We start from the raw sequence: 27,962 nt of genomic DNA, 5'->3' as shown, positions 1-27,962 counted from the left end.
CTCGCCTACTCGAGCTAGTGTTCTCGTTTCGTTTTCTCCTCGTTCGTTCTTTTGACTTGCATTGCAACGCGCAGGTGCAGTGCTGACGCGCTGTCGTGTTTTATTTTGGCGCTTTTATTTGATTTTTTTTTAACATAGGTGGTGGGAAAATTAAGAACAACTTATTTAGAGATTAAATACGAAAATAATTTCGGTTTCAACTTTGTTTTCAAATGAAGATATATTTGATAAATAATATTTCTCCTGAAGAGTGAAAAGTTTTGAAATTTTCAGTAATGGCAATAGTCGAGGAAGATAAAACGTTAAAAATAATTTTAATTATGGTCTTTATAAAAGCGATAAAAGCTATGGTGTTTTCCGTTTTTCGTTTCTATGCTATACATTTCTCTGATCAATTTATGAATTTTATGAGTAAGAGATTGAAAAAATTGGAAAGTTGGTCGCATATGAAAATTGGGGTCTGAAACTGAGATTTATTTTTGTGAAACTTTCTCATAAAGTATGCGTCTTATCCCTTATCAAAGATAATAATTCAAATAATTGTCTAGAGTGGAATACCTCTAATAATTAAAGTCTGCAATCTTTATTTATTTACGTGGATTCGCATCAATAATATTGAGCAAAATTAGTCTTTTTCTCTGCATATTCAGAATGGGAAGTTACTCGGAAATAAAACAGCAACTTTTCATTGTTTGATTAGCACTAAAAAGCGTCTTAATTATTTTATACGCATAATGACTGAAAGCAAGGTACTTAACGCGCTAAGGAAATTATCACAGTAATACTTTTCGTGTGTAAGGTGTAAGAACAATAATAACTAGTATGCACAGTTGCAGCACAGTTGAATAGGGTAAAAACAATGAGTTCATCTGCACGTTTTTGTCACGATAAACCAAACATTACTTTTTCGTAATTTAAAACACGGTATAAACTCACGCTCTGACTGATTTGGGACATAAATACATTTTTGCTTGGTTGCGACATTTTGTTGGTTCCAAAGATTAACTTTTTGTGAGAGTTCTTGTACAAATACTTTCAGTATTTCATGCCAGATGAAATAAAGTCAAGAATCGACAAAAATGTGGAGAGAAAAATGCAAAATTACTGCTCGTACTTGAGATATTAAGCCTATGGCTTCCTTGAGGTAAGTAAGGTTGTTTGCTGCTTGATCCAGTCCTGGCCCTTCTGCAGGTAGGTCCTTGGCTGGGTCAGGGTGGCGGCCACCTGGTGGAATTTCTCTTCGTTCCTGCGGGCGTAGAGACTGGCTTCCCTCTCCAACTCCTCTAGCTTCTCCGGTCTGATCTCGAACATGCTTGACACTTCCTTCACATAAGGGTTGAATCGGAAGTACACGTTGTTCGGCAGCAAATCGTGCAGCATGTTGTGCACGGCTGGAAATAGAGCAAAATGCACGTATTATTTGTTTGTTCTTGCAATTGCTTAAGAAAAAATACAGTTTATTTAACTATATCAGTACTGTGCAAGTAAATCAATAAAAAATTAAGAATGAAGTGAATTGAATTGAATTGAAACTAAAATTTAATACTTCATCAAGAAAAAAGTGATTTAATTAAAAGTGCAATAAAATTTAAAAAGGAATAAAATCTGCCAAAAAATAATTGTTACAAACGGTATTCTCCTAGGAAGTATAAAAAATTCACACAGAGAAGATCCATTTGAAAAATATTTATCTAGATTATATTTTAAAATATTTTTCTAAAAAAGTAAATTGAAAACTTTGGACAAAAGTAATTACACTTTATGCATGTTGACGTGCATTGGAGATATAAACCAAAATTGAATTTAAACATAATACACAAAAGAGACAAGAATACCTTCAGTGTCCGTCGCACTTTCCAGGATTTTAGTGAATTTCTGCTTCCAAGAAGAGTATGAATCACCATTGCCGTTGGTGGCGGCGTTTTTAATGGCCAGGTCGAGAGGGTGGCAGCGGCCAGTGCCAAAAGAGACAACACACTGCAGCTGTTCGCCGGGCCAAAGCATTTTAGCCTCGTGGATGGCGATGGCCGTTGGATTGTTCACCAAAACACCACCATCCTATCAATTTCAATGAGTACTCATACGCAAAAAAAAGGATCAATATGCCCACCTGGTGCAGGAGGTCACCTGTCCTGAACTCTCCAAAGTAGGAAGGAGCGGCAGCAGAGGCGCGCGGCGCTTCCCAAAGTTGGTGCCTGCTGCTGCCAGTGTAAAGGGCTGGCACGCCCTCAGGTAACTCATAGTTGCGGAAAATGTAGGGCATCACTTCTGCTTGGTTCACCACGGTAGACACGGCTGCCATCTGCCAAAGGTAATAACACAGTTCCTTGTTTTATTTCAAAAAGTTTTGTCTCAAGATTTGAAAATAAATTAGTTTTGATGGCAAAAAACTCAACAATTTAATTCATGTCATTCTGATGTATTTGATGCCATTTTTCAAAGCCAAAATACATATTATTTCTTTTGATCAAACGCAGAAAATGTTATATGAAATTGGTTCAGTTTATTTTTTTAATAATTCAAGTCACTGTAGAATAGATTTAAGTTCATATCGACACTGTTAAAAGCAAGAGTTTTAACCAAAATACTAGAAAATGTTATTGTTATTAACACACTGCCTAATTTTTAAAATAAAATTGAATGATTTGATATTTTACCACAATGGAATCAAAACAGACTTTGGTCTCGTTGCTTAAAAATTTGCTTTAAAAAACTGACAAGTCAAAGCAATAGATAAGTTTATTAGAATATTTTTATATTTCAGAAGTCTTTTCTTTTAAATGTTGCATACCTTGGGACAGCTAGGGTCTCTGGCAGTTTTGATTAGTGGTATGGTGCCAATGTAGGTTTTGAGCAGCTCCTCCCAATGCTCGGTGTCATAGTAAGAGTGGCTCCACAGCAGCTTGCTGGTGCCCCAGATGGGGCTCCTGGAGAAAATACGCGAGCTAATCTCCTTGTACAGCAGCGAGCAGTCCTCCAGGTTCCTTTTGTGTGGCCCGTATAGACACGCCATGATGGCACCTGTGCTCACTCCGCAAATGAAGTCGAACATTTCGCACACCCGCTTCCCAGTCAGCTCTTCCAGTCTGCGCAGCAACTGGATCACCATGACCCCTCTGATGGAACGAAATATAATTTTAACTTAATGGTCCGGAACTGAATTAACTGCAGATTTAGTCAAATACTCTAACAAAAAATGATGCTAAAAATAGTTCAGCATTTTTGACACAACGCCAACCTCGTTGGCAAGATAAGTAAAGATTCTTCATTTGCGATTCTAGGCTTGTTTAGAGAATCAGGAAATTTTCAAGTTCAACATTGTGTAACCTTCTGAACAATATCAAAGCTCAGAGATAATACATATTTCTGGCAATGTCCTTATTTTGAGTGGTGATAGTAAATATCTAATTTAAAAAGAAAAAACTGACCTCGTTCCACCTCCATCCATGCTTAAGATCCTAATTCCCCTACCAGGCAAGGGGTCAACGTAGCCCATCATGGCAAGGGCTTCTCTGATTGAAAGCATTGTCAGTTCGTTCCTCTCGTGCGCTCTCATTCGCAAAAGTGTGTTGATGCCTCCATGCTGGAAAGGTAATTTATTTTGATCTCATTAATTTCAACAGAAATAGCAAGTTTTTGGCGCAGTTACCTTGACTGAGTAGCTCTTGGCAACTGGATGCTGCTTGATGAGGTCACTGAGGTCCTCAATCCGCTTTAGTTTGGACGCGACGCTCTCGGCTGAGGCAATCGAGGTCAGCAAACTCCGCGTCCTTGCTTCAACCACCAACTGACAAAGAGGAAAGAATTTGTTAAAAATATCTGACGATGTAGTTAATTACTTATTATTAAAATTTTTGATTGTTTGGGGGTAAAAACTAATCAACCAACAAAATTTTAAGAAAAGGTTTTTAAACTAAATAAATGTCAGTTTTTTGTTCAAGCAAACTGTAAGGAATATTTCAACTGTTTGCAATTATGTGGCAAAAAAATATCGGAAAAGCTTTTCTGCGGTTGAGACTGAAGTATATAAAATCATTATTAATCAAGGTTTCAAAGAAAATCAACTGTATAAAATTGGGGCCAGTAAAATTTTAATTTAATCGCTCTCTTATACCTTTGAAACCTCTTTGGTCCTCTTCAGCTTCCACTCAGGCACGATTTCAGGCTGTCCAGCGGCCTCAACGCGGCCCTCGACCTTCTCCAGGTTGTACGCCAAGCTGCTGAAAATGCGCGGCAGGATGTAGGTCTGCACCGAGTTGTCATCCTGCTTCTTGACCACCTCGTCGAGCCGCGTCACCTTATGGGTGGGCTGCGTCTCGGCCGCTGAATTTGTGCGGTCCGAGGCCAGCGCGGCGGCCGCCTGTTGCAGGCTACGCAGCCACTCGCGGCTCACGGCCTGCTCGTAGGCGGCGCGCACCAGTTGCTTGCTAAACTGCTGCAGCACTTGCAGCTGCGAAAGGGCCGACATTCTGCCGGCCGCCTCTCTCGTGGCCGCCGGGGCTGTTGCTGCGGCCGCACCCTCGCTCGTTGTGTTGTAGCACCTGTAGAAAATGGAAAAAGAAGGTTAATTTCGAATTATGTTTTATCAATGTATTTTGGAATACAAATAATTATTAACGTGCTGTTGAAGGGTATCAATAATAATAATTAGTTAATTTTAAGGTTAAATAAAATAAATTCTAATTAAGGAGATATTACAAAAAATATATTCTTGAATCAAGAAAAATGCAGGATTAGTTATAAGTTTACAGTAAAAACATCCAGAAGGATTGAATCATTCTAGAGGGTTCTGACCAGTTGTGGCAGTATTCAGTTTTCTCAAAATCTAAAACTTGAAATATCAATTCCAAAGTAATTTCAAAAATTACTCCTACTTTTGGTGCTTCAATGTGCTTTGTTCTAATTTAAAATCATTTTTCTACTTATCATTTAAGGTATTTTATCCGAAATGAATTAAAATTCAACACCCTAACTGCGTTTATAGAGATTTTCAAATTCAATTTTGGACACTAAGCTGTATAATGTCAATATTATTGAATTAGAGGCCGCCTTTCTCTTTGTCCTTCCAGCACTAGATCAGCTGTTGCCCAACCTTGAATAGAATAGCGATAAAAAAATAGTGATTCAGCTAAGGTCGAATTGCTAATCTCAAACGATAGTAAACAAACACGTCAATGCACCCGTCACAGAGACGAGAAGCCTTTTTTCCTCGCGCTTTCGAGACACACCCGAGCGGAAGGAAAATTGAGTCACCTGCGATTAAAACGAGTCGAATGTGACGACCGCGAAGGTGCATTTGCGTAGCAGAAGCATTTTTTCTGCGCCTAATTGCCACGATAATGCAATCCGTTCTCCTCGGGAGCTAACTGAACGTAATAAATTACTCTCGCAGCTGTAACAGTAAAATATACGGAAGTAAACAAACGAGGCAGCGGAGGAGAGGGCGGGAAGCGAGCGAGGGGAATTAAGCAGCCTGGCGCCGCGGGTACAAATTCGCAAGCCAACCCCTTGTAAATGTGTTACAAAGGGCACATTTAATTTAGAATTGATCAAAATGATACGAATGCCAAATAAAAATCCTTTTGGCTATCAAACAGTTAGAGCGAAATTTTATAGTGAAACGCATAGAGGATTACAAAAGGTTTAATACAACAAATCATAATATTATAACATGCGGTTTGATTTTCTTGGCTGTGGGAACGTAAAGAGTGAATTAATGTCTTCTTAAGTCTAGTCAAAACTTTTGAATACTAGAAGTAACTTGTTGATACACATATCTGCAGCATTCAACAAGTTAAAGTCAAAATCAGGTGATTTTTTTAATAATTATTTTTGCATTAAAATTTACGAACTAGTGTAGTTCTACGTGGATTCTCTTGTTAGAAAGTGGAATTTTGAGGAAAAAAAAGTTAGTACAATATTCTTGTACTGTTCATAGATGCTTTTAAATTTTTAATTTCATAAAAAATAACTGCTTGTGTATTTCTTTTTCTATTTTTAATTTTTTTAGCTCTGATAATATATATTTAATTAATATTATGAATAAATAAATAAACATCTGATATTTATTTAATATACATTTAATTAATATGAATAAATATCAGAAATACATTCATGAAAGAGATCCTGTCCTACGAGAATATTTCTGCTCTATTGCATTTGAAAGTAAATAAACAATATATAAAAGCGCTTGATTATCAGAGTGTTAATGGGAAAGTGATTGTACAACTCTGCCACTTTCGACTATTTAATTTTAAATTATATTTAAATACCTCATTGCAAGACGGGAGCATCTCCGACCGCTTTTGACACCCTTGAAGGATGAGGCCATGCTTAAATGTCAATGACAAAGTGCAAAAGTCCGTTCACTAGCACCACGGAGTCTTAACTGGCCAACACTGGCCCATCGAATGAGTGAATACGGTGGCGTCGGTGTATGTTTAAAAATTGTGGCGCAGTTTTGCACAACCTTGGCCCAGGAGGAGGGATGGACGAGCCTCTCCGATCTACGAATGCCAAAAACTTTTTTTGCACGCAGCCCGACACACACACACTCCAACCTACGTCACCGCGAAGGTGGCCTGATCCGCTCTTTCTCTCTCGTTGATGTTAACTGCGGCTGTGTGTATGGGCTGACTAAACGTAAAGAACGCGCGGGCATCACGCCACTCGCTGCGGCCCTGCGCAGAAAACACGACACTCGCTATCGCCACATCCGTGCGGATAAAATGAAACCAGAGTAATGACTGGTGAACTGTGTGCACGTGGACTGCCTCGATCCGCGCAACAATAATAGAATGAGTGATTGCAACTCTAACTGAAATGAATGAGATTAAAGACAATTTTAAATCGATTTATACTTTTTAAAGCGAGATGAGCTTTGGCATTTAACAATTGAAGAGCGTAGTGAATCATCGCAATTTACTATAGATTGTGAAATGTAAATACAAACGCAGACTTTACAGTTGTGAGTAGACATTATTCGCAGCCAATAATTACATAATTTGATGATTAGGATTATTATATAGTTTTGACGCCAAACATTCAAATGAATTTCTTTAGCTGTCAAAGCTGTTTTTTTAATATCCCTGGTTGCCAAGGATAACTTATCATTGCTCAAAAGAATTGAGTTTCGTCTTACTATCGAATTAATTACCTATATATGTATACACTATTTATTGCGGAAATTTATTTTATACTTGCTGAAATAGCATACATAGGTACATTACAAGCTGTGTCTGCAAATTTAAATAGGGAGCATGAAACTTTTTAAGTACATATATATAGCATAATAAAAAATTAAATAAATAATAATACTTGAATCATTGTTGTTACATCTGTTTATTTCGTTAATTTAATTACGTGTCATGAATAATTATATACTTCAGCTTTTGATAGGTTAAGGGTTCCCACATAAATGTAATAAAATTCCTGATTTCTATGAATGAATGTAAGTTTTCTCGATTATATTTTAGTTTTGTCAAACCAAGACTAAGTCAAGTCATAGCGTGCCTTTTTAGCTCTTTTCATTGTTAATCTTTAATAAAAAAAAAATAATAACAATCCAATCAAGTTTTATTTCCTTTGGCTTGTAAACACAACTATTTTGAAAAACTCTAGTGAGCAAATTCATTGCTAGGTTTACTTCTAACTAAAATTTAACCACGCAGCACAACACGAGAGAAAAGTAGGTTGAAACGCAATCATGGACCACATTTCATTTGCGAGCGTTCCAAAAACGACAGAGTGACAACAGTCAAGAAAACGTGTGCAAAAAACATTTAGCCTTGTGCGCAGAAGGTATTATAAACACGAGTCGGGAGAGCGAGCCTAAATTTAAGCGCCACGCAGATATCACCTAAGAAGCGAGCTTACATTCCCCTACTGACCCATACCTAGAATCACGCCACAAAACGTAAATAGAATTTTTGCGCCTCAAACGAATTGCGTGTGAGAAAAGTAACGACAAGGTTCTCCAATTTATGTAAGACAAAATAATGTGATATTGCAATGAATTCAAGGTGGGATAGAGTTGATTGCATTTACATGCTAGGGGGAATGATCTGTGTCGTAAATGAAAAAGTGGTAGCGAGAACAAGGGAATTATTGTAACATTATCCGAGACCTTAATTGAATTGTACCTTGAATTTGATATTTATTTCAGCATTCAGTGTCCGTATAAAAATATAAAAAAGACCTTGTGAGAACCTACATCATAATTATATAGACAAGTCAATAATCAATTTCATCCCAGATGTATAAAACCAACAAAAAATGATTAAGTGATAATTTTGATTAGTTTCAAGATGATTTACTTTATTTAATTTCCCAATTTTTCTAGGAGAGCTGCTACAATTACGTAAAAAATTAATATCAAACAATATGTCACGTTTACGTAGATAAAGCTCTAACAAAAGTTACTGATTCAAGCTCAATGGGCTCTCGTTTTTACAATTTTCCGCGTTTCTATGGAGACGGTTCCTGGTTGTGAGTTGAACAGTTTGCCGGTATGAAGAGCTTATTATGGTCGACTTTCAGCTCGAATGGTTCAAAAGGCGGCTTTTGGTCCTTTTGCAAAAAGAGGACGAAGCCGTTTTCACAGATCTGATTTTCAGAGATGCCGGCCGCGCCAGGGAAAAGTTGGTCACCTTCCTGGCCGGCGCCGTCGATGAGCACAGTGCGCGAGAGAGACGCGTCGTTATCTTCTATAAAACGCTCAAAAGGCAGCTCGTGGCTAAAGGGCAACAAGACGCCGCTGCCGTTGCTAAGGCCAACCGACCCGGTATTTAAAATATCAGTGAATAAATTATGATTGTTTGATAGATAATTCTAGAACCCAAAAGATAAAAACAAGCTAGATTTTCGATGCATATGTTTTAAAATAAAATTTGCCCTGTAAAAATACAGCATTATTATTTTGCTATTTTTTTTTTTTTTTTTTTTTTTTTTGAAAACAATAATCATCCAATTACTTAACGTCACTTATTAAAAACAAAATCTTTGTGGGAGAGGTCGTAAAAGTGACAATTCTTCGGACGAGGATGGCCGTGACTCATCTAGTTCAAAATCGCCTCCATCCTCCCGAACGCCACTCATGCCAACGTCGGCCAAGTCTGGGAAAGGAGCCAAGAAGAGCAGGGGTAGTGTACAAAGAACGTCTGTCTCGTCAGATTCAAAGTCGGCTGGCAAAAAGGGTTCCGCGAAAAATGTCAAAAAGGGAAGAAAAAGTCCCTCAACAGGTAAATATTAAAGATTCAATTCAAATTCTTAAATAAATAACATGAGAAGCGAGATATTAATTTTTAATTGAGTGATTTTGATTAGTTGTTGAAACCCTGCGAGACGATGATGACAAACCCCCAGAAGATGGTTCCCAGGACACTGAAGGAGAATCAAGTCCAGAGCCACAAAATCTAATGGTGCGACTTTGAAACGTCCTCTCTATTGATCATTCAGTTTTTTTCTGATCGAATTTCAGGGTTCAAGCACGGAAGTGGTGTGGCAGCCAGTTTTACACTGCAGCTTCGGATCCCTGACCAAAGAGGATCGAGAACAACTGACCGAAACACAGCGGATGGTGATTTTCGTCAGAAGGAACGGCACCGTCGTGAGTGACGACGTGGCAGCTTGGGAGGACGTAGAGCACGTCATGACCCAAAGCATTATGATCGGCGCGTTCAACAGCACGGCACTGGAGGCATTTTACCTGCTTCTGGACAAGGCACAATTTACAGAATTATGCTTAAAATTAAGCTCAAAATAGGTTTTTAACATAGGTCGTTTCCCCGTTGTTGTTTCCCGCGACCTCAGAAAAGGGCAGCAAACAGCATAGTTTGTTTTCAAAAGTGAAAGATGATACAGAGAGGTGGGAATATTCTAATTCATTCTGCTCTTAAGAGTATCTAATAAATTTTGTATTGCAAGTTTGGTGCAATACGTGAAATCCGCAGTAAAATTTAACGTTGAAAAAGAGGAAAAGGACATCATGGAAAATATAAATTCCGGTGAGGATGCTGGCAAGTACCGAGACGAGTTGTCAGAAATAATAGATAGATGGATTTCGCAAATCAAAAGTCACTTGGATGATGCAGTGAAGGTGAAATTTAAATTATTTATTCTTTTATGTATAAAATATGGGGAAATATAATAGCGGCAACCGAATGGAGAAGGACCAACTGTAGAGGTTGAGTGCTGGGCTGAGAAAGAAGTGGTGCTTTCGGGTCTAAAATATTCTCTAGATGAGTCGATAGATCTAGAGAAGATCTGCAGTTTTGCCAAAAAAGCGAGTCTGGAAAAACTAGGAGAGCTTGAGCACGAAATCGCGCGGGTTGGATCCCTTTTGATAGAAGCGAGGGCGGTTACGAGAAGCTGCGAGCCTCTGATCATTTACTTCCAGGTTGCAACTGTTTGCATCTGTTTATTTTTATTAATTTAAGAGCTTTAGGATTTGGAAGGATGCGCCTCATTGTCTAAAGCATCAGAAATTTTGCCTTGCCTGATCAATGGGCTCTACTTTCTGTGGATTTTGTGCTCACCCTATTGCCAAGACGACAGGATGGAGGGGATGCTGCAAAGAATTGCGTGGCTCTTGTGCAACAAAGTGGCGCAAATCCTTAATATGGACACATTTTTTAAGTCTGACAAATAAAAAAAAGGGAGACAAAAATTTATTCAAATTTTACACAGGGAGGGAGATACAAGAGCCCTTTCCAAGGCAAAAGAAGGAGCGCATTTGATGGAATTGTGGAAGGAATTATACTTCCAAACGAGAAGGACTATCGAGAAAGCGGGACACGCAAACACATGGGAGTTTGACTTGCGAAAGCTTTTTGGTGACAGTGAGTATATCAGAGCTGTCTGCATCGACCTCACCGAAATATGCAAAGTAAATATACAAAGTAATACAAGGTAAATATTTTACCATGATTCGATTGGCAGGTGCTAATTCACTTCAGAGCTATTTTAAACGTGGAGCTGAAGTCGGTGATCTCAAACCAAACCATGGTCGACGTTTTGCTCAAGCAAGTGACCCTCTTGATAGCACCCATCCAACAAGACGCAGATTTTGAGGTGTTTCTCGCTGTGAACGCAGACAGTTGGCGTTCCTTCATGAACCATTTTAGGAGAAACGTCTTAAGCCTCGAACAGAGCGTCTGTGCTTTTCTCGATGAAAGCATCACAAGAGGCAATCTCAGGTTATTTTTATCCCAAGGGTGTAGCAGTCTTAAAAAATGCATGTTGTGATTTTCAGTTCGTCAGAAAAAACTCTTGCACTCTTACTGAACCTTCGTTCAGCGGAAACAAGAAAAGCGGTTCACGATCTTATCGAGTTGAAGTTTGAAGTTGCGATTCGCGAACTCCTGGATGAAGTGCACGCCACAAGGAAAACGTTCCTCAACAGCAAGGACGTGCCACCTCTTCTGCGCAACCAGCCACTAAACGCCGGTGCTATTTACTGGAGTCGCAACCTCTTTTTGCTCCTGAAAAAGTCTGTGGCACGATTCAAACAGCACGAGGAGTTGCAGGGACACGCCATGCTAAAGGAGGCTTTCGCGCAGTATGTGCAGCTCGTGCGGCAAATCAAAGTGTACCAAAACGAGCACTACTTGCACTGGACCAACAAGGCGGAGAGAATCATTAAAAACACGATGGATTCTAATCTGATCAAGATTACGAAAAAGAGAGAAGAAAAGAAGCAAAGTATATTTTAAAGAGCCTTATACCAAAATTAAAAACAAAATAATTTTGAATATTTTTAGGAACCACAGCGGTGGAGCGGAGGCTTGGAAGTATGTTTGCGTCATCGGACGGTGGTGGACAGTCGGCATCGGATGCGTCTTCAAGACTGATGCTCCGGCCAGTGCTAGCCAGTCTTCGGTGGGTGGCGCGAGCTGTGGCCGCACGAAAAAGAGCATCAGTCTCCTCTGACTACGGTCTGGTCCTCCCGCACATAGGTCTAGAGCCTTCCGACGCATCCGTGCCTAGTCTTGGTCTGCAGTACGAGGTCTGCATTGGAGATGACCTGTTCCTCATTCTGTCGGAGGCAGAGATGATAGAGGACATTGGCTACAAAATCACGCCTGTGATTCGGAATGTTGCGATACAAAGGGGGCTTTACGAGAAAATCGTCAGAAGTGTCAGGTCCATAATTTTATTCTATAATGATAAAGTTTTGCATGCATTAACCTTAATTTAAATTATTTTCCACGATTAATCTGTATTTTTTAGCAATGAAACTAATTCACAGGGTCAATTTTTAAAATAAATATGAACTGACAGGGAGAGCATCACAAGCATAAACAACATGTTGTCCCAACTGGACGTGGCACAGATTTCATTGCTGCAGTTTCCGCTGAAGAAGCTGGAGCGAGTGATTGAGCCAGGCATTTATCGTCTTAAATGGATATCTCAGAGTTTAGTTGAATATAGTGAGTCTCTGGAGAGAGCAGTGCAAGTTTTCAGCGCCTCTTATAAACAATTTATGCTCTGTTCGAATAATGCGCAGCGACAAGTTCACCTGATTCAGTCGTTCAATCTCTTTTACGTGCAGAATATGGATGGTGTTGTGCCTTGGAACGTAAGACAAATAATAGAGTCGATGTGTTCTGTGTTGCTCATTTTCAGTCTCAGGAGTTTTTCAAAAGAGCGTCGATGAGCAGAGACAACAGTGTTAAAGAGATGCTGCTGGGGTATGAAAATCTTTCAAAGATTTTGGTTGACCTGGAGTACCTCCTGGACAAAACCCAATCAGGAAAAAAGGAGTGCATGACCAAATATTATTTGCATTGGGAGCAACTATTTTTCGAAGCACTGCTAAAGTATATTATAATGAGACGCATCAAAATCTTGCACATTTTGTAAAAATCATCATTTTAAGGGCAATTATAGGCAGCTTGATTTACTTCTCGAAAGCCTTGTCTGGCAACGTGGTGATGCTACAGATCGATTTTTCGCTCGTTAACAATGATTTGCGTCTTGAACCGCTACCCGCAGAAGCATATTCCGTTTTGATGTCAAGTGCCAAGGAAGTGGTTCTGACCTCTGGCAATTTTCATCGTTGGGCTGACGGAACGTGCATTTGGTCGACCGAATCCACCTTTCTAGACGATGTCGCCAAAGTGGAAAAAGTAAAAGATGAGTACGCTAACATGAAAGTTATAGCGGAAGATGTCCTTATCAAAGTCAAGCAAAAACTCTATTCGTAAGTTCACTAAACAGTTTCATATTTCTGAAAATCAAACAATTTCACTAATTTCTCGGTTAACTTTGACTTAATAATTGGTAAAATTTTCTTTCAGATGGAAGAAGTATTCAATTTTGTGGAGCTACGACAAAGTGACCACATGTCAGAAGTTCTCCGCAAAATCACCAACAATGGTTGAACGTGATGAAAAACTAGCTTACTTTACGTCCATAGTGAGCACTATGGAAACAGCAACAAAGCACATGGACATTGGCTGCGTCAGGGTTAATTTGGGACCGCTTGTCGAAAAGATTGCGGAGCACGCTGCCGAGTGGAGGTGGCATTTGGCTCAGAACATAATTTCTACGTCGAAAAAGGAGATGAAACAGTATTTGTGGTCAATGTGGACTTTGCAGGCTGAATTGGAACAGCAGGTGAAAGAAAACGACCCAGAGACATTGAGAGAAGTGATAGAAACCATCGTCAAGATCAGAAATAACAATACAGATCGAGAAGTTCAGGCATATTTCATTCGAGAAAATTATCGGACTATCTCTGCACACAACATCCAGGTTTGTCTCTAAACTATTTCCTTAGGCAGTTTTTTTTTAAATATTAGATGTAGTATGAGATAGGAATCTAATAATATTTTGTTCGATTAAGTTCCTGCGTGTGTCTTATTTTGCTGAATACAATAATACTTTTGAATCTTATTACCAAGGAAAAATGCTACAATTCTATTAGAAAAGTTACTTGATTTTATTACATATATATATAACAATAGTAGACAAAAATGAAATATTGAAATTTTATGGAAACAAACTTATTTTTGAAATTAGCAGTTTGATAAAATATTTTGCTGGCAATAAAAGATTCAGTTATCAGAAAAGTTCTGAACAAATATGTAGTTTTGGAATAAAATTATTTAATTACAATACTATTTTAACCTCCTACCAGTGGGGATTGCAGTTTATAAAATTTTCGTTTCTTGCTGTTGCTTTTTTTAAAGGTGGATGCTCAAGACCTCTGCATGTCAGGCGCTTTGTGGTCCATGTGGCAAGAATTATTTGAAGCGTCTAAGAAAACAGCCGATAAACTTTCTGGCATTCGCAAGCACTACTCAGATATAACCCTCAAAGCAGCAGAGGACTTTTCTAAAAATTGCACAGAACTTGAAGAGAGTTTTCGCAAATCAGGTCCAGGATGCGTAGGAAAGGACTTGGCGAGTGGAGAACTGCTCATGGAAAAATACAAAAACGAGCTTGATGAGTTAGAGGAGAGAAAATTAAAACTGACAGCAGATGAATACCTGTTTGACCTGCCCCTCTCAGACTTTTCAAAAATGAAAGATATTCAGAAAAGAATGGCTTGCTTGCATGAGGTTTATGAGCTGTTCAACCAGTTGAAGGTAGTAAAAATATGATTTCAAAATACAGATTTGCTAAAAACACGAGTTAACCTGCCCAGAGCACGAAGGCGAAGTGGTCTTCGACTTTGTGGGTTGACATTTCACCAGGAGCATTCTCGGAAGGAATAAAAGAATTTGACGCAAAGTTTGCATCTTTATCCTCGCAAGCCCAAAGTGAAGAGGTTGCCTTTCATGTTAAGGAAGAAATTAACAGCTTTAAAAGTTCCATACCACTGTTTGAAGAGTTAAAATGCGATGCTTTAAGAGAAAGGCACTGGCGCAGTCTAATGTTGGAAACGGGCAACAGCTTCAATACGGCTGCGGATCGGCTTAGTTTGCAAAATTTGTTTGACATGCAACTGCACCTCCATGAAAAAGCAACAAGACAAATATTACTCCAAGCAAAGGAGGAGTCAAAAATCGAGACATTGTTGGAGACGATGCAGAAAACCTGGCAGCAACAGGATTGCAGAGTCATGAAACTCATATTTAGGGGCGAAGATTTTGGTCTTCTTTTAGGATCTTTTGATGCCATACTCGATAAATTAAAGGCTGACCAATTAAAACTACATTTTCTGTCAACTTCAATGTAAGTTATAATTTTTAAACTAATATAACATCACTTTCCTAATCAACCATGGTAATAAATGATTATGTAGTTTCGTCAAACCGTTTCTGGACCAAGTGCGCTTTTGGGAGGAAACCTTATCAAAAATTGAGGAATGCATCGATCTTTGGACTCGAATCCACAAAAACTGGACCAATCTTGTGGTTCTCTTTTCAAAAGCAGAAATCGCTATTCATCTGACTGAAGCTGCTCAGAAGAGATTCAATTTGTGCCGAAATACGCACCACAAAATGTTGAAAAATATTGCACAAAAACCACAAATAATATCAACATTTTGCACTAATTGTTATTTGAATGAAGTGCGAAATTTGTCGGTTAATCTTGAAGAGTGTCAGTTGGACCTCCGCGAATATCTGTTCATGAAAAGGCAAATATTTCCAAGACTATACTTCATCAACGACTGCGACTTAACATCAATTTTGGCAAGCGTGCCTCCTGATTGCTTCAACAGGATAGCAACGATGGTTAAGATTAGTTTTTAATTTTTTCCTTTTAATTGAAATTTTAATTATGTTTCAGAAAAATTCCTATCCATTCATTTCACAAATACACGTACACGAGCGAGAAGAAGAGGAAGGATACGAGGCTTATGGTTTCACGTCGCTGCACGGCGAGTACATCAGTTTCGACAAACCACTTATATTTGAAGAGGAGCAAACCACCGAGCTTTTGTGCAAACTGGACGCCGTTATTAAAGAAGCAGTGCGAAATCACATTCAAATCAGCGTTTCCCACGTGCAATCGTTTGCACCGGACGATATTTTGAAATGCCCTTCAAATTTTTATCAACCCGCCTTGTACGTTTATTGGTCAAAAGAAGTCGAAGCAAGACTCTCGCTCCTCGGGGAAGGAGACATCAAGGCGCTGCGCCGATTTATGATAGAAGCCAATGATGGACTTATGAAAATCATGGAAAAACTCAAAGAGCACGGAGGAAGCTGCGTCCAAAAGATGAAACTCACGTCGGCGTTCACTCTAGTTACGTATTTTAAGGACGTAATGGAACAGCTTGTGCATAGCGGAGTTGTCCACAAAGAGGAATTCTTGTGGGATTCAAAATTGAGATTCTACTACCAAAAGGAACGCGGCCTGAACATCAGACAGGCGTTTTGTGATCTTGAATATGGCTACGAGTTTACAGGTAAAAATGAAATATTTTAAAAGAAAATATGCAATTAGTTTTAAACGATCAACAAATAAGTTAAAATTAAATTCCTTAAATTCTAACAGCACAATAGTGAAAATTGGTTTGCGCACCTTTATTATTTTCTTTGAAAAAAATTGTGTCACATAAGTGCACAAATTCAAAAAGTTTGCCGTCACACCTTTTCTTAACTTATTTATTTACTAAAATGACTGTTTTGCAAAAATTCAAGAAAAATTGTAAAAAAATCACCACACCCTTTCAGAGCATGCCATTTGTTAACTCTTCCCTTCAGTGATTTAACTCGTACACATCATTAAAATAAAAATATCCTTTGAAGGTTTGGGAGACACACCGATAAGCACTCCAGAATCGGACAATGTCATACTGATTATCACACAGACGCTCAGCCTCCAGATGGGTGTACTTATATGTGGGCATGCAGGTACTGGAAAGAGTGAAATTATCCGCGATCTTGCGCGGACCCTAGGCCGCCACTTGGTCACACTGGACTGTACCAACGCTACACCTTGGCCGAGTGTCGCCCATCTCCTTGCTGGGGTGGCCCAAAGTGGATTTTGGGGGTGTCTCAAGCAACTGGACTCGCTCGCACCATCCAGTATGTCCGTGATAGCGTCCCAATTGCAAACTTTAAAGACGGCATTGGTCATGAAATTACGTACTTTCAACTTCAACGCTACAGAGGTGACGCTCGATAGTTCAATGGCAATTTTCGCGACTCTCCGTCCCGGACAGTTTGGGAGAACCGAGCTGCCTTCTTCGCTGAAAGCCCTATTTCGCCCCGCAGCATGCTCTACGCCCAATTTGCACACAATCTGCTCGGTGAAACTGCAGCTTTTTATGTTCGTGCAGTACAAAGTGAGTGCCTTGAACCGACTCAAACTCTATTTGATTTATTAATACAAATCCTTTCCTAGAAACTGGCCAGTAAGATTACGAAATTCTGCGAGTTGTGTTCCGACAAACTGTCCAAGCAGAAGCACTACGAATTTGGTTTGCTTCAGCTTTCCACAATTCTCTGCAATCTCGAAAAATTGTTGGTGACAGAATCAATTAACGAGGACAACGAAGAGCGGATTGTATTCACTGCAGTGCAAAACAACACTGTCCACAAATTGTGCGCAGAAGACGTGAATATTTACAAGGAAATCGTGAAAGATGTGTTCCCGAGAACTGGCGAATTGCAAATAGAATCCGAATATTTCTCGTTAGTACGCCAAGTTATTGATGCCCAAGGGTGGCAAGTCATCGAGTCTCAGATTGAAAAAACCGTTTATTTGCTGGAGGCCTTGCGAAACAGTAATAGCGCTCTTATCCTCGGCGAAAGTGGAGTGGGCAAGTCGGTAATAGTAAAAATTGCGCTGAAGGTGCTTAAAGATAAAGTTCCCGTGTTTGTCAGTCCAAAAGCGATCAGTTCGGTCGAATTTTTCGGTCACGTTCAAAGCGATAAATACAGCGATGGTCTCTTCCCGCACCTTTTCAAAGCAGCATGTGAGGCTCGTGCAAAGTCCGTTTTTGTGTTTGATTCGCAAGTGGACTCGACTTGGATTGGCTGTATGGATTCTGTTCTCGACATCCACCAATGTGTCACTCTATTGAATGGGGACAAACTGTTTTACGATAGAGGAAATCTCTCATTTATATTCGAATCTGGAAATTTCAGCTCTGCATCGCCAAGCATATTACCCAGATCGCCAATAATTTATGTCAATAAAGTCACGGACCTGCATCACGCAATTTGGGCTACGGGAATCAATGCGAAATTTCAGAGCATATCCAGTGAACTCGATGCATTGTACCAAACATACGTTCCTCATATTTTAAAACAAATGGCTCTTGATAACGTAGAAACAATTGTTCCCTTCAGTGAAATCAATGCGTTGAACCAGCTTCTGGATGTGCTGCATGTTTTGGAAGCTGACCACGTAAAAAATTTGAAGCACATTTTCCTGCAAGCGCTTTATTTATCCATTGGCTCGCACATAGTACGTGCGCACGACAGAGATAAATTTGATGCCTTATTAAAAGAAAAGACAAAGAATAATGGAAAATCGCCAACTGGAGATCTTTTGCCCGAAACAAGTTTGTTTGAGTTTCTGTGGGACGACGCAACAGGACGCTGGACAAAGTGGAAAGAAGAATCCACAGATGACGCTAAGAGGGGCATGATTTCAACGCCTTTGACCGCATTTCATCATTGGCTCATGAATAAATTTTGTGAAAGGAACTTCAGAGATCTCGTTTTCAGAGAGGTTAACATTTATAAAATCACATATTAACAACTCCCTTTATAAATTGCATTTCTTTTGGCAGATAAAACGGCCACTGGTCTTGATTGGATGTGAGGGATCTTCAAAAACGTTGATGATACAATCTTTCATAGAAAAGCTCAACCCGTTGATATTTGTGAGACAAATTAAACTATTTTAAAAGTCAGAAAATTAATACATTCTATTCAGCTTGGGCAAAGGTTCAATTTTTCGCTGCAAACAACAGCACGAGATGTGCGGAATGCCATAAAATCTGTCATGCATAAAAGGACACAGAACATCATGCAACCAGAAGAGCAAAAGAAGCTGATTTTGTTTCTTGATGACTTGAACATGCCAACAGTAATTCAAATGAAAAGAATCAAGCAATGAAAAACTAATATTTTCATGCCTATTAGTGCGACCAATTTGGCTCACAAGAATCTATAGAATTTTTAAGGGTTCTTTTCCAAGAGGGAGGACTTTATTGCGATGGACCGGATTATGATTGGGTGGAACTTAAAGAAATAGGTCGAATACTTTTCAACGAATGCAAAATTTGTAGTTGCTTCATTCGTCGAATCTTTGCAGGGTTTATTGGATCCATTACGAGTGACACGATGACTCCCGCAAAACTGGACCCAAGATTTATAGCCAAATTGAATTTGATTTACACGCCCAAGCTCACCGACAAGCTGCTTCATTTCATATACTCAAGAATATTAAGCGAACATTTGCAACATTTCACTACAGAAGTCAAACAGCTATCTGAAGATGTAGTCACCGCCAGTTTACATTTGTTCAAGGCATTCAAGAGCCAAAGCCTCTATACCTTTATCTGATTTACACCCTTGTCCAGGTTTTGAATCACACTCTGCCTCCAACTCCTGCCAGGTGGATGTGCCACATTGGCGTTAGAGACTTGACCAGCCTCTTTGGGGGTTTGTGCCAAACGAAACCTCTGAATTTCACCAAGCCAGAAACATTCGTCCGAGCGTGGCGCCACGAAGTTAACAGAGTATTTTATGACCGTCTTGAAACAAGCGAGGTTTCCTTTTAATTACTTTAAATTAATTTGAATTATTAAAATAAATTTTTTAGGACCAAAAACTGATTGAAAAGCTTATTGAAAATGCCATCAAACACTACTTTGAGCCATTTGAGGCACACACACTGAGAGATCCTGTCTTGTTTGGAGATTTCCGCAACGCACTCACTCAAAGCGAGGAGAAGCGCTGTTACGAAGATTTGCTCGACTTTGAAGCCGTCTTCTTTCTTTTTCAGGAGGTACATTACTTAAAGAAGTCGGATTTTAAGTGTGCATTTAAACTTTCCCAGGTTCTTGAAGAGTACAACAAACAGGAGAGGGAACAGAAATTGGACATTGTCCTCTTTGACAGCGCTCTCGAGCACCTCTCTCGTCTGCACCGCGTCCTCAGGATGCGCAGAGGCCACGCCGTGCTGATCGGCGAGCCAGGCACAGGTCGCAAGTCTATTTTCACGTTGGCAGCCACCGCGGCGCACTACGAGACCTTCCGGCTACCTTTTGCCGTGGACGCGGTTGAAAAAGCTGTCAAGCACATGTACAGATTGATGGGCGTGGAGAAGACGGATGTCGTCCTGTTTGTGTCGGACGCCGATTTAAAGCAACCAGGTGAAAAATAAAAAATTCTAACCTTCGATTACTATATTTAGACCAATAATTTCAACCCCTTGTAGGAATTTCCGAGATTATTTACCACGCGATTTCGAACGGTTGGATTCCTGGACTTTTTGACGAATCAGAAAAGGACGAAATCATCCAGCGCATTGGGAAAGATAAAGAATCGTCCGACAAGACCTGGTCGACTTTCCAGAAAGACTGCGTTTCGCGACTCCACGTCGTGCTGAGCATGCAAAGGGAAACGCTCCTATCGCTGACGCAGGAGTACCCCGAGTTTTTGACCTTCACCATGCTAGACTGGTACAGGCCTTGGAACGAGAATGCACTTCAAAAAGTGGCCAAATACCACATATCAAACGTAACATACAGCTTACCGGCTAATGAATTGACTATAATTAACAAATTAGGTCGAGTTAATACCAGAAAACAGAAAAGCAGCCGTCCTAAGCCACGTGTGGTCGACACACACGATGGCACATGAAATGTACCATCAAAGCAGCACAACTGAAGCTAGTAACTGCTCACCTAAACTCTACGTGGATTTCATCAAATTGTTCCTTCGACTCCTGCACAGATATTCAAGAGAAATCGAAACCAAAGTAAAATGTTCCTTTTTCAACGCTGATTAAATTTAAGCAAATTATTAATAATGTCCAGTTCCATGAGCTACAAACAGCGTTGGCGAAGCTTAAAGTTGCAAACGATGCAGTTTTGAAGTTGACTAAACGTCTTGAAGAAAAGTCAAAGCAGCTTGATGAAAACAGATCAGCATTAGGCCAACTACTTAATCAAATTCTAGAAGGTGTGTGGTTGAAAATATTTTGCATTTTTTTACTGTCTGTCTGTACGCAGTCAATGAGTTAAAGGAAAAGAAAATCCACCTTCACTCCGAGTGGGATCGAGGGATTGAGCGCCAAATCAGAATTATTGCATCTGAGCGAATACAAGTGCAAAGAATCTTGGACTGTGCACTCCCTGAATTGAGTGCAGCTAAGCAGGCCATGCAAAATATTAAACAGGAGCAGTTAGAAAACCTAAGGTTATAGAAATGAATTATTTTAACAAAACACACACACACACACACACACATTTTTAAATACTGATAGAATTACAAGTTTTAAAAATTACAGAAGTTTTCTGGATGAGCCTTTGGAGAGTTTTAAAACACTTTGTGACAGCGTTTTCTTGCTCCAAAGTGAAAAAATTTCCACAGTCCAAGAGTTAAAAGAAATATTTAGTGACACAGAGGGAATCAACAAGCTGGCTTTGATGGACTGCGAAAACATTTCCCATTCAACGTGTAGAAAAGTCAAAGTGAAACTAAAGGTAACCCGCTCAAACGTTCTCAGTAAAGTTAGCGCATGCCAATACGAAATATTATCCTGACAGAAGTGTGGCAATTTGGAGGAGCTATTTGTAAAATGCCCAGTGACCAAGACAATAGCGGAATTCGTGAATGCTGTCTTGCATTACTGCAACGTTTTACGCGAAGTTAAGCCAAAATTAGAGCAGATTGCGTCAAGCAAAGCGGAGCTAGCGGAGGTGCGTGGGAAAAATATTAATCGTCGTTGTTCAATACAAAATTGATTGCGGGTCCTCAGTCAGAGAAAAGGTCTTCAACCTTCAGGAAGGAAGTCGAGGAGGTGGAAGAGAGACTGCGAGTTCTGGAAGGGGAAAGGGCGAGCATGGAGCAAAAACTAAACGCGTCCCATAACGCTGCGGAGGAAATACGATCGCATCTGAATCGCACCCAAAGTTTATTTTCCAGTTTGGAAATCGAAAGAACCAAGTATGCACTGAACTTAACCAAAACGAATAAATATTAATTCTCTGGGCAGAATGGAATCCAACATGGAGCAGTCGCGCGAAGAAGCATCAAAATTGATTGGCGACTGTCTGTTGACGGCAGCATTTGTCAGCTATTGTGGGCCCCTAAGTCCCCTGGGGCCACGCAAGGACCTCGTGCATAACTGGGCTCGTAATCTTACAACCATAAATATTTTGTACAGTGATAATTTCACGCCGGAAAAGTACTTGGATCTCCGAGACATCAAAGAGTATGTTAAATCGTGCTTTTTGTTTGTTAAGTAATAAAATAAAATATAGAAACAGGAATCGATTTGTTGAATGGGACGAAATGGACGATGCTACCTTGCACAATTTGCTGCTAGTATTTTGCGCTGTCCGCGCCCCTTTGTGCATCGATCCACAGCAGCAGGTAAAATTCAAGGCAAATCAAATCTAACTTTGATAATTCCTACGGAAAATATTTCAATTCTTTTCGGTCATTGCATTAGATTTTTTCTTTCCTTCTCAATTTTTACACCTACCTTCTAAGGCGGCAGAATGGATAAAAGCTGCGGAGAAGGACCTGGTGCTGGCATCAGCATTTGACTGCGACTTAGTCGAGAAGGTCGAGGGTGCGATGGTAGCTGGCAAGCCTGTCCTGCTTCAGGACGTGAGCCACTCGATCAGCTCGGCTTTGTTTGACCTGCTGGACAAAATATACTCGGGTTAATCTTTCATTGTGTAATTAAAGGAAATTTCAATGAATATAACGGATTTTTCAGAAAATGGCACCGCAAGGACGGTAAAAATAGGCGACAATGCCGTGCAGCTTAATACCAAATTTCGAATCTACTTCAACACCCGAGAGGCGAATTCTAAATTAGACGCTGACGTGTTTTCAAAAACCACTGTCATCGATTGCACAATGACTGCCCAAGTGCGTAGAAAAGCTTGCAGATTAGAACATTGCGACGATTTAATTTTATAGGCTTTGGAAGAAGTTTTGGCCAAGGACGTGATAAAAGTGAAAAATGCTGAGAGATTTGAGAAAAGACGGTGCTACAAACTGCAAAGGGAAGCGCTGAAGAGAAAGTTGAGTGAATTGCACGTGCAGCTGGTCCAGAGTTTGGTCAGATCGACTGACACAATAATTTTGGACGATCAGCACTTACTCTCAGCCCTCGAGGAGACCAAGAGAGAGATAGATAAAGTAAGATTATTTATATGTTGAAAATAATTAAAATCAGGCTTCATCCTCGAGTGATCGCATTTTTCAAAAGATTATTTATAATTAGTAATAAAATGCGTTTTCAGTGTTCCATTGCAGAGGAGTCTATTAAATTCCAAATTATTTAATTAAATTCGACATGGATACATTTTAAACTCATTGTTGATTCACTGGATTCAATGGGCAGAAAAATAAAATTTAAATATAAGCAATGGAGCTTTCAGATATTAAAGTAAAATTTTCGTTAAGTATAAAAATGAAATTTTTTAATGATAAAAGTCGAATAAATTTTTCCAGGCGTCGGCCGAAGAGAAAATTTTGCTGTCCGCTCACGGCCAACTGGACAGCGTGTGTGACGAGTTCAGCGCTATTGCACGCAGATCTGCAATTCTGTTCTCCGTTCTGGCCGACCTGGCGCACATGGGCGCAACTTATCTGTTCTCCCTGACGACCTTTCGCGAACTAATGACCTCCTCGCTCGCCGAGGCGGACGCCAAAGAAAAGGACGGACAAAGCGCCAACGTAGCGGACATAATCACGATGAACGTCCACAGCTTCACTTGCAGAAGTAATATTTTTAGGGAAATTGCGTAAACTTTAATGTTTTGGCTGCTTGCATCAGGTCTTTTTGCAGAACACCAATTGCCATTCACGTTGGCACTGATTTTGCGCATTCAGCTGAGCAACGGTGAAATCTCATCTGATGAAGTGCGTAGCTTTTTGAGTTTGTCAGAGGAATCACAAGAAGTGTCACCTTCATGGATGTCAAATGAGGCAAAAAAAATTTATGAACGCCAAACTTAACTGAAGATTTAAAAACCTGAAATTTCAGGCCTATTCGGCTGTTACGGAGTTGAAAGAAAAATTCCCAAATGTTTTTGGTAGTTTACTGAATGATCTAAACTCAGATGGTTGGAAAAGGGTAAAAATTAGAAACCCTTTTTATATTTCTTTCGCCTCTTATTAAAATATTGGTGGCGATTGCAGTGGATTGATGATGCTCGACCTGAAACGCGACCGATTCCTCTGGATTATGCTGAAAGACTGTCTAAAATCCAAAAATTACTCCTCGTGAAAGCTCTGCGATCTGACCGAGTAATTCCAGCTTTGCTCGATTACATAGCAGATATTTTTGGGCCGCATTTTATCACACCAATCATACCCAGGTACATCAATAACATATTATGCACATTAACGTTTTCAATCGGGATATACACACACATTATGGACGAAACCCATATTTATATAAAATCGCACCTTGTAGCTCAAGATGCAAGGTGATATTTTCTTACTCACAATCAGTATCCTTGGTGGTCTTCTTTTTAGTCGACGAATTTATAAAAAATGTAAAAAAATATAAGATGATATATACACTGCATCACATTGTGAACACAACAAACCGGACTGCTACAAAGTACAAGCATTGCTAAAACCCAGCCGCAGCAGCTGACTTGTTCTCATCTGATCTTGCGTCGTAGGGAGAATAGGGACGATGGGAGGGGGAGCTAGCAGACTGGCGGTCACTTTGGTTCGGGAAAAGTGGCTAATGAGTGGACTGATGCACCCGAGTTTGACTGTGAACTCCCTGCTTTGAAATTTAATAAAATAAAAACTGCGACATGAATAATTTTGGGATACTTTCTAATATTGTATTGAATTACGAATGAAATACTTGGAATCTGATAGGATATTGCGAAATATTTTACACATTTCACTTTTTGACTCTACTGTCTACTCTTCTCGCCCGTTTTGTGCCTTTAAAAATTATCATTTAACTCGTAGAAATAAGTTCTAGTCAAAACAATCACAGTTTTATGTACATATGATAGTTAAAATCCTATGTGAAAAACATTTGTAATAACACGTGATAAAAAAAACAACTTAAAGTTAAATTCCTTAAATTCTATATTTTGAAATTTGTTGGTTAATTTGCAGCATGCGTTCGTTGCTAAGCGAAAGCACAGCAAAAGTGCCGATCATCTTCATTGTAAGCGGTGGCGGCGTCGACCCCAGCATGGAGTTGCATCGCCTCTCCAGGCAAATGGGCCTCGACCGGGGTCAGTTCGTCTCTTTAGCCCTTGGAAAGGGTTCTGAAAAGGCATGGCAAATCCCTTTTACGTAAAGATGGTTAAAATGGTTTCTTAAATGCAGAACGCGATGGCTGCCTTGGAAAACGCGATTCGGCGCGGCCAGTGGCTTCTCTTGGTCAACTGTCACTTGGTGCCGAATCTGCCGGCGCTGGTGTGGTGCCAACTGGACCAAAGCTCACCACACGAGAAATTCCGATTGTGGATAACTACGGACCGGTCCACCGAACTGCCGCCAATCCTGCTGCACAACGCGCTGAAAGGTTGGAAATTCATTTGCTTTTCTGGCAATTATTGTAATTAATTTGTGCAGTCGTGTTGGAGACGCCGAGAGGGCTGAAGCTCAAGCTGAACAGCACTTTCAGGAAAATTGAGCCAGAAGTAATGGGCAAAAGCAAGCACTCAGACTTTGGAAAGATCCTTTACGCTCTTGCACATTTCCATGCAACAATCCAGGCATGAGACTTTGCAGTTTTTACGACAAAATAAAAAAAATAATTGCATTTTAGGAACGAGGCGAGTTCAAAAACGTCGGCTGGAATTTAAAATATATCTTCGCCAAGCCCGATTTCGACGCCTGTGCCGCTTTTCTTGGCAAGTTTCTGGCCGCGGCTCCCGTGAGGAAAATTCCCTGGGAGAGCATTCAGGTTTTCATGGAGAAGGTGGTTTACGGCGCGCACATGACAGACGCATACGATTTGCGGGTGGTACGCACGTACCTGCAGGAATTTTGCGGCGCGCACATTTTCGCGCCGAAATTTGCTTTCTACCAAGACGAAAACATCACTTACGGCCTTCCCAGCATTCAAAACCTGTTCGGAATCCTCGGTAAAAAGATATTCAAAGGGTTAACATTCTATAAACTAGTATTCTCATTTTAGCTTATGTACAAAATTTGCCACTGAATTACAGTCCCGTTGTTTTGGGACTGCACAGCAACGCTGACGTGGAGCACAACAAGCAAAGTTTGAAGAGCTTGGTCATGAATTTGGCTAAATTGCAGCCACAGCCAAGTAAGAAATTTTGTAACTTCGGAGATTTTTTTAGTATTTTGATATTTTTTGTCTACTGAATTAATTTTTTATAAAAATTTTGGTGTGGAAGGGGAAACTTAGAAACGTGTGACATCATAATTCGCGCCTTGATAGAGAGAACAAGCTGTGCCGTTTTACAGCTGTACCGTGCGGGTTGCATATCCGAGCGATTGTGAATCTCAAAACAGAATTAACGAATGAAAATCATGTTACCATTGGAGTTTCAAATTTGTTTTCAGTTTTAAGAGAAGATGTGTTAGCTCATCAAACAGAGCTGGTGCGAGCCACGCAGCGAATCCGGCAGTTGGTGCCAGAAAACGTAGACCCTGCGAGGATCAAGCGAGCTGCCAAGTGCATGTGCGCTTTGGAAAACTTTGTTGCGCAGGAAATCGGCATTTTCAACCACCTGCTCGACTTTATTAGATTCACTCTCGACGCGCTTGAAAATGTGTGATATGAGCTATCGTTACTCACTGAGTAATTTTAAAATTAAATCATCCCAGGCAATGAAAGGTAAAGGAAAGCTGACACGCGAACTAAAAGAATCACAGGCTGCCATCATGGAAAACCAGGTGCCGGAACAGTGGAAGGCACTCGGCCCACCTTGCAACAAAAAACTGGCGCCTTGGCTTAAACACTTGCAACGCAGATTCCAGCAGTATTACGACTGGGTAACACGCTTTAAATTATTTATTGATAAAAATTTTTGAAATTTTTATTTAATCCTATTTAAATGAAATTGCGCCTGAACGATCCCCTAAGACTTTTAGCAAGCATGTCAAGTAAAACCAAAGTTTAAAATGTTTGTGTTTGCAGGTGATGAAGCACGAACCTCTGGTTGCCTGGCTGCCTGGTCTGTCTAATCCGCGCTCTTACTTGCTGTCAATTCTCCAAATGGCTTGCAGAAAGTACCACTGGCCGATCGAACAAGCTGGTTTAGAGGCAGTGGTTACAAAAACTAAACACCTTCCAGCTCTCAAAGACGTAAATTTTAATATATTTTTGGTGCCATTAAATAAAAAAAATCCGACCCAGGGAACTTATGTAAAAGGAATTTACATACAGCACGGAGGCTGGGACGCGGAAAAGCAGTGTTTGCAGCCAGCAGAAGTGTGCGTGCTGTCACAGTCATTGCCTGTACTGCAAATCACGGCTGTCAAAAACACTCCAGAGCCACATGGGGTGAGCTTGCTTTCCTTAAAATATGCATTTAATATTGACTAAAATGCGAACAGCATCAGATTCGGATGCCGCTGTATTTCACCAGCTCGCACACTACCCACACAATTTGGGAATTTGACCTTCCATGCAGTGAACACCCAAGTACGTTTATCCTCCATGGAACTAAGCTTGTTCTCAGCAAAGAGTAAGAAAAAACGTGTGTCGATTTTCTATTTTCTATGATTAAAGCGTGAATAAAAAATAGATCTTAAGACAAGCAACTTTATTGGACTTTTTGAATCATTCGTAAAAACAATAAATACTAAAACAACCTTGAATATCTTCAAAATTTTTGAGATCCTATGAAG

General features: G+C 40.0%; 2 protein-coding genes across 4 annotated transcripts; one reads left to right on the top strand and one right to left on the bottom strand.

The window, feature by feature from the left end:
• Positions 1 to 682: 682 nt before the first annotated feature.
• On the bottom strand, positions 683 to 22,748 carry LOC135935467 (calcium-independent phospholipase A2-gamma-like). Of its 3 annotated transcripts, none has more exons than XM_065477810.1 (8): positions 22,627 to 22,748; positions 4,115 to 4,541; positions 3,650 to 3,787; positions 3,429 to 3,583; positions 2,792 to 3,116; positions 2,111 to 2,302; positions 1,836 to 2,058; positions 683 to 1,391 (listed from the first exon to the last, which is right to left on the bottom strand). In XM_065477810.1, exons 2-8 carry the CDS (start codon positions 4,466 to 4,468, stop codon positions 1,129 to 1,131), a joined length of 1,650 nt encoding a protein of 549 aa, XP_065333882.1. In that variant the 5' UTR covers positions 4,469 to 4,541; positions 22,627 to 22,748; the 3' UTR covers positions 683 to 1,128. The 3 variants fall into 3 exon arrangements, with proteins under 3 accessions (XP_065333882.1, XP_065333880.1, XP_065333881.1); XM_065477808.1 differs by lacking the exon at positions 22,627 to 22,748 and adding an exon at positions 6,273 to 6,631; XM_065477809.1 differs by lacking the exon at positions 22,627 to 22,748 and adding an exon at positions 5,254 to 5,762.
• LOC135937536 (dynein axonemal heavy chain 10-like) lies at positions 8,993 to 27,880 on the top strand. Its single transcript, XM_065480688.1, is given in 54 exon segments — positions 8,993 to 9,239; positions 9,325 to 9,419; positions 9,479 to 9,721; positions 9,777 to 9,865; positions 9,925 to 10,096; positions 10,151 to 10,396; positions 10,445 to 10,635; positions 10,687 to 10,885; positions 10,939 to 11,195; positions 11,252 to 11,700; positions 11,760 to 12,141; positions 12,280 to 12,577; positions 12,631 to 12,818; positions 12,878 to 13,201; positions 13,299 to 13,755; positions 14,193 to 14,591; positions 14,651 to 15,180; positions 15,251 to 15,683; positions 15,739 to 16,360; positions 16,704 to 17,242; positions 17,302 to 18,636; positions 18,698 to 18,790; positions 18,844 to 18,996; positions 19,053 to 19,164; positions 19,225 to 19,415; positions 19,418 to 19,681; positions 19,735 to 19,920; positions 19,972 to 20,287; positions 20,353 to 20,654; positions 20,704 to 20,895; positions 20,954 to 21,098; positions 21,149 to 21,335; positions 21,427 to 21,622; positions 21,686 to 21,838; positions 21,898 to 22,085; positions 22,135 to 22,353; positions 22,403 to 22,514; positions 22,635 to 22,809; positions 22,867 to 23,021; positions 23,073 to 23,294; positions 23,610 to 23,880; positions 23,935 to 24,086; positions 24,127 to 24,234; positions 24,300 to 24,478; positions 25,248 to 25,410; positions 25,464 to 25,662; positions 25,713 to 25,855; positions 25,909 to 26,227; positions 26,281 to 26,412; positions 26,673 to 26,881; positions 26,937 to 27,104; positions 27,250 to 27,417; positions 27,469 to 27,615; positions 27,669 to 27,880. Coding segments are annotated over 54 exon segments (13,647 nt in total). The 5' UTR covers positions 8,993 to 9,094; the 3' UTR covers positions 27,804 to 27,880.
• Positions 27,881 to 27,962: the final 82 nt, after the last annotated feature.

This window comes from Cloeon dipterum, chromosome 2 (genome assembly GCF_949628265.1).
Source record: "Cloeon dipterum chromosome 2, ieCloDipt1.1, whole genome shotgun sequence".
NCBI classification, from domain to species: domain Eukaryota; kingdom Metazoa; phylum Arthropoda; class Insecta; order Ephemeroptera; family Baetidae; genus Cloeon; species Cloeon dipterum.
Note: the sequence above shows the minus strand (reverse complement) of the source record. Positions and strands in the feature narration are given on the sequence as shown.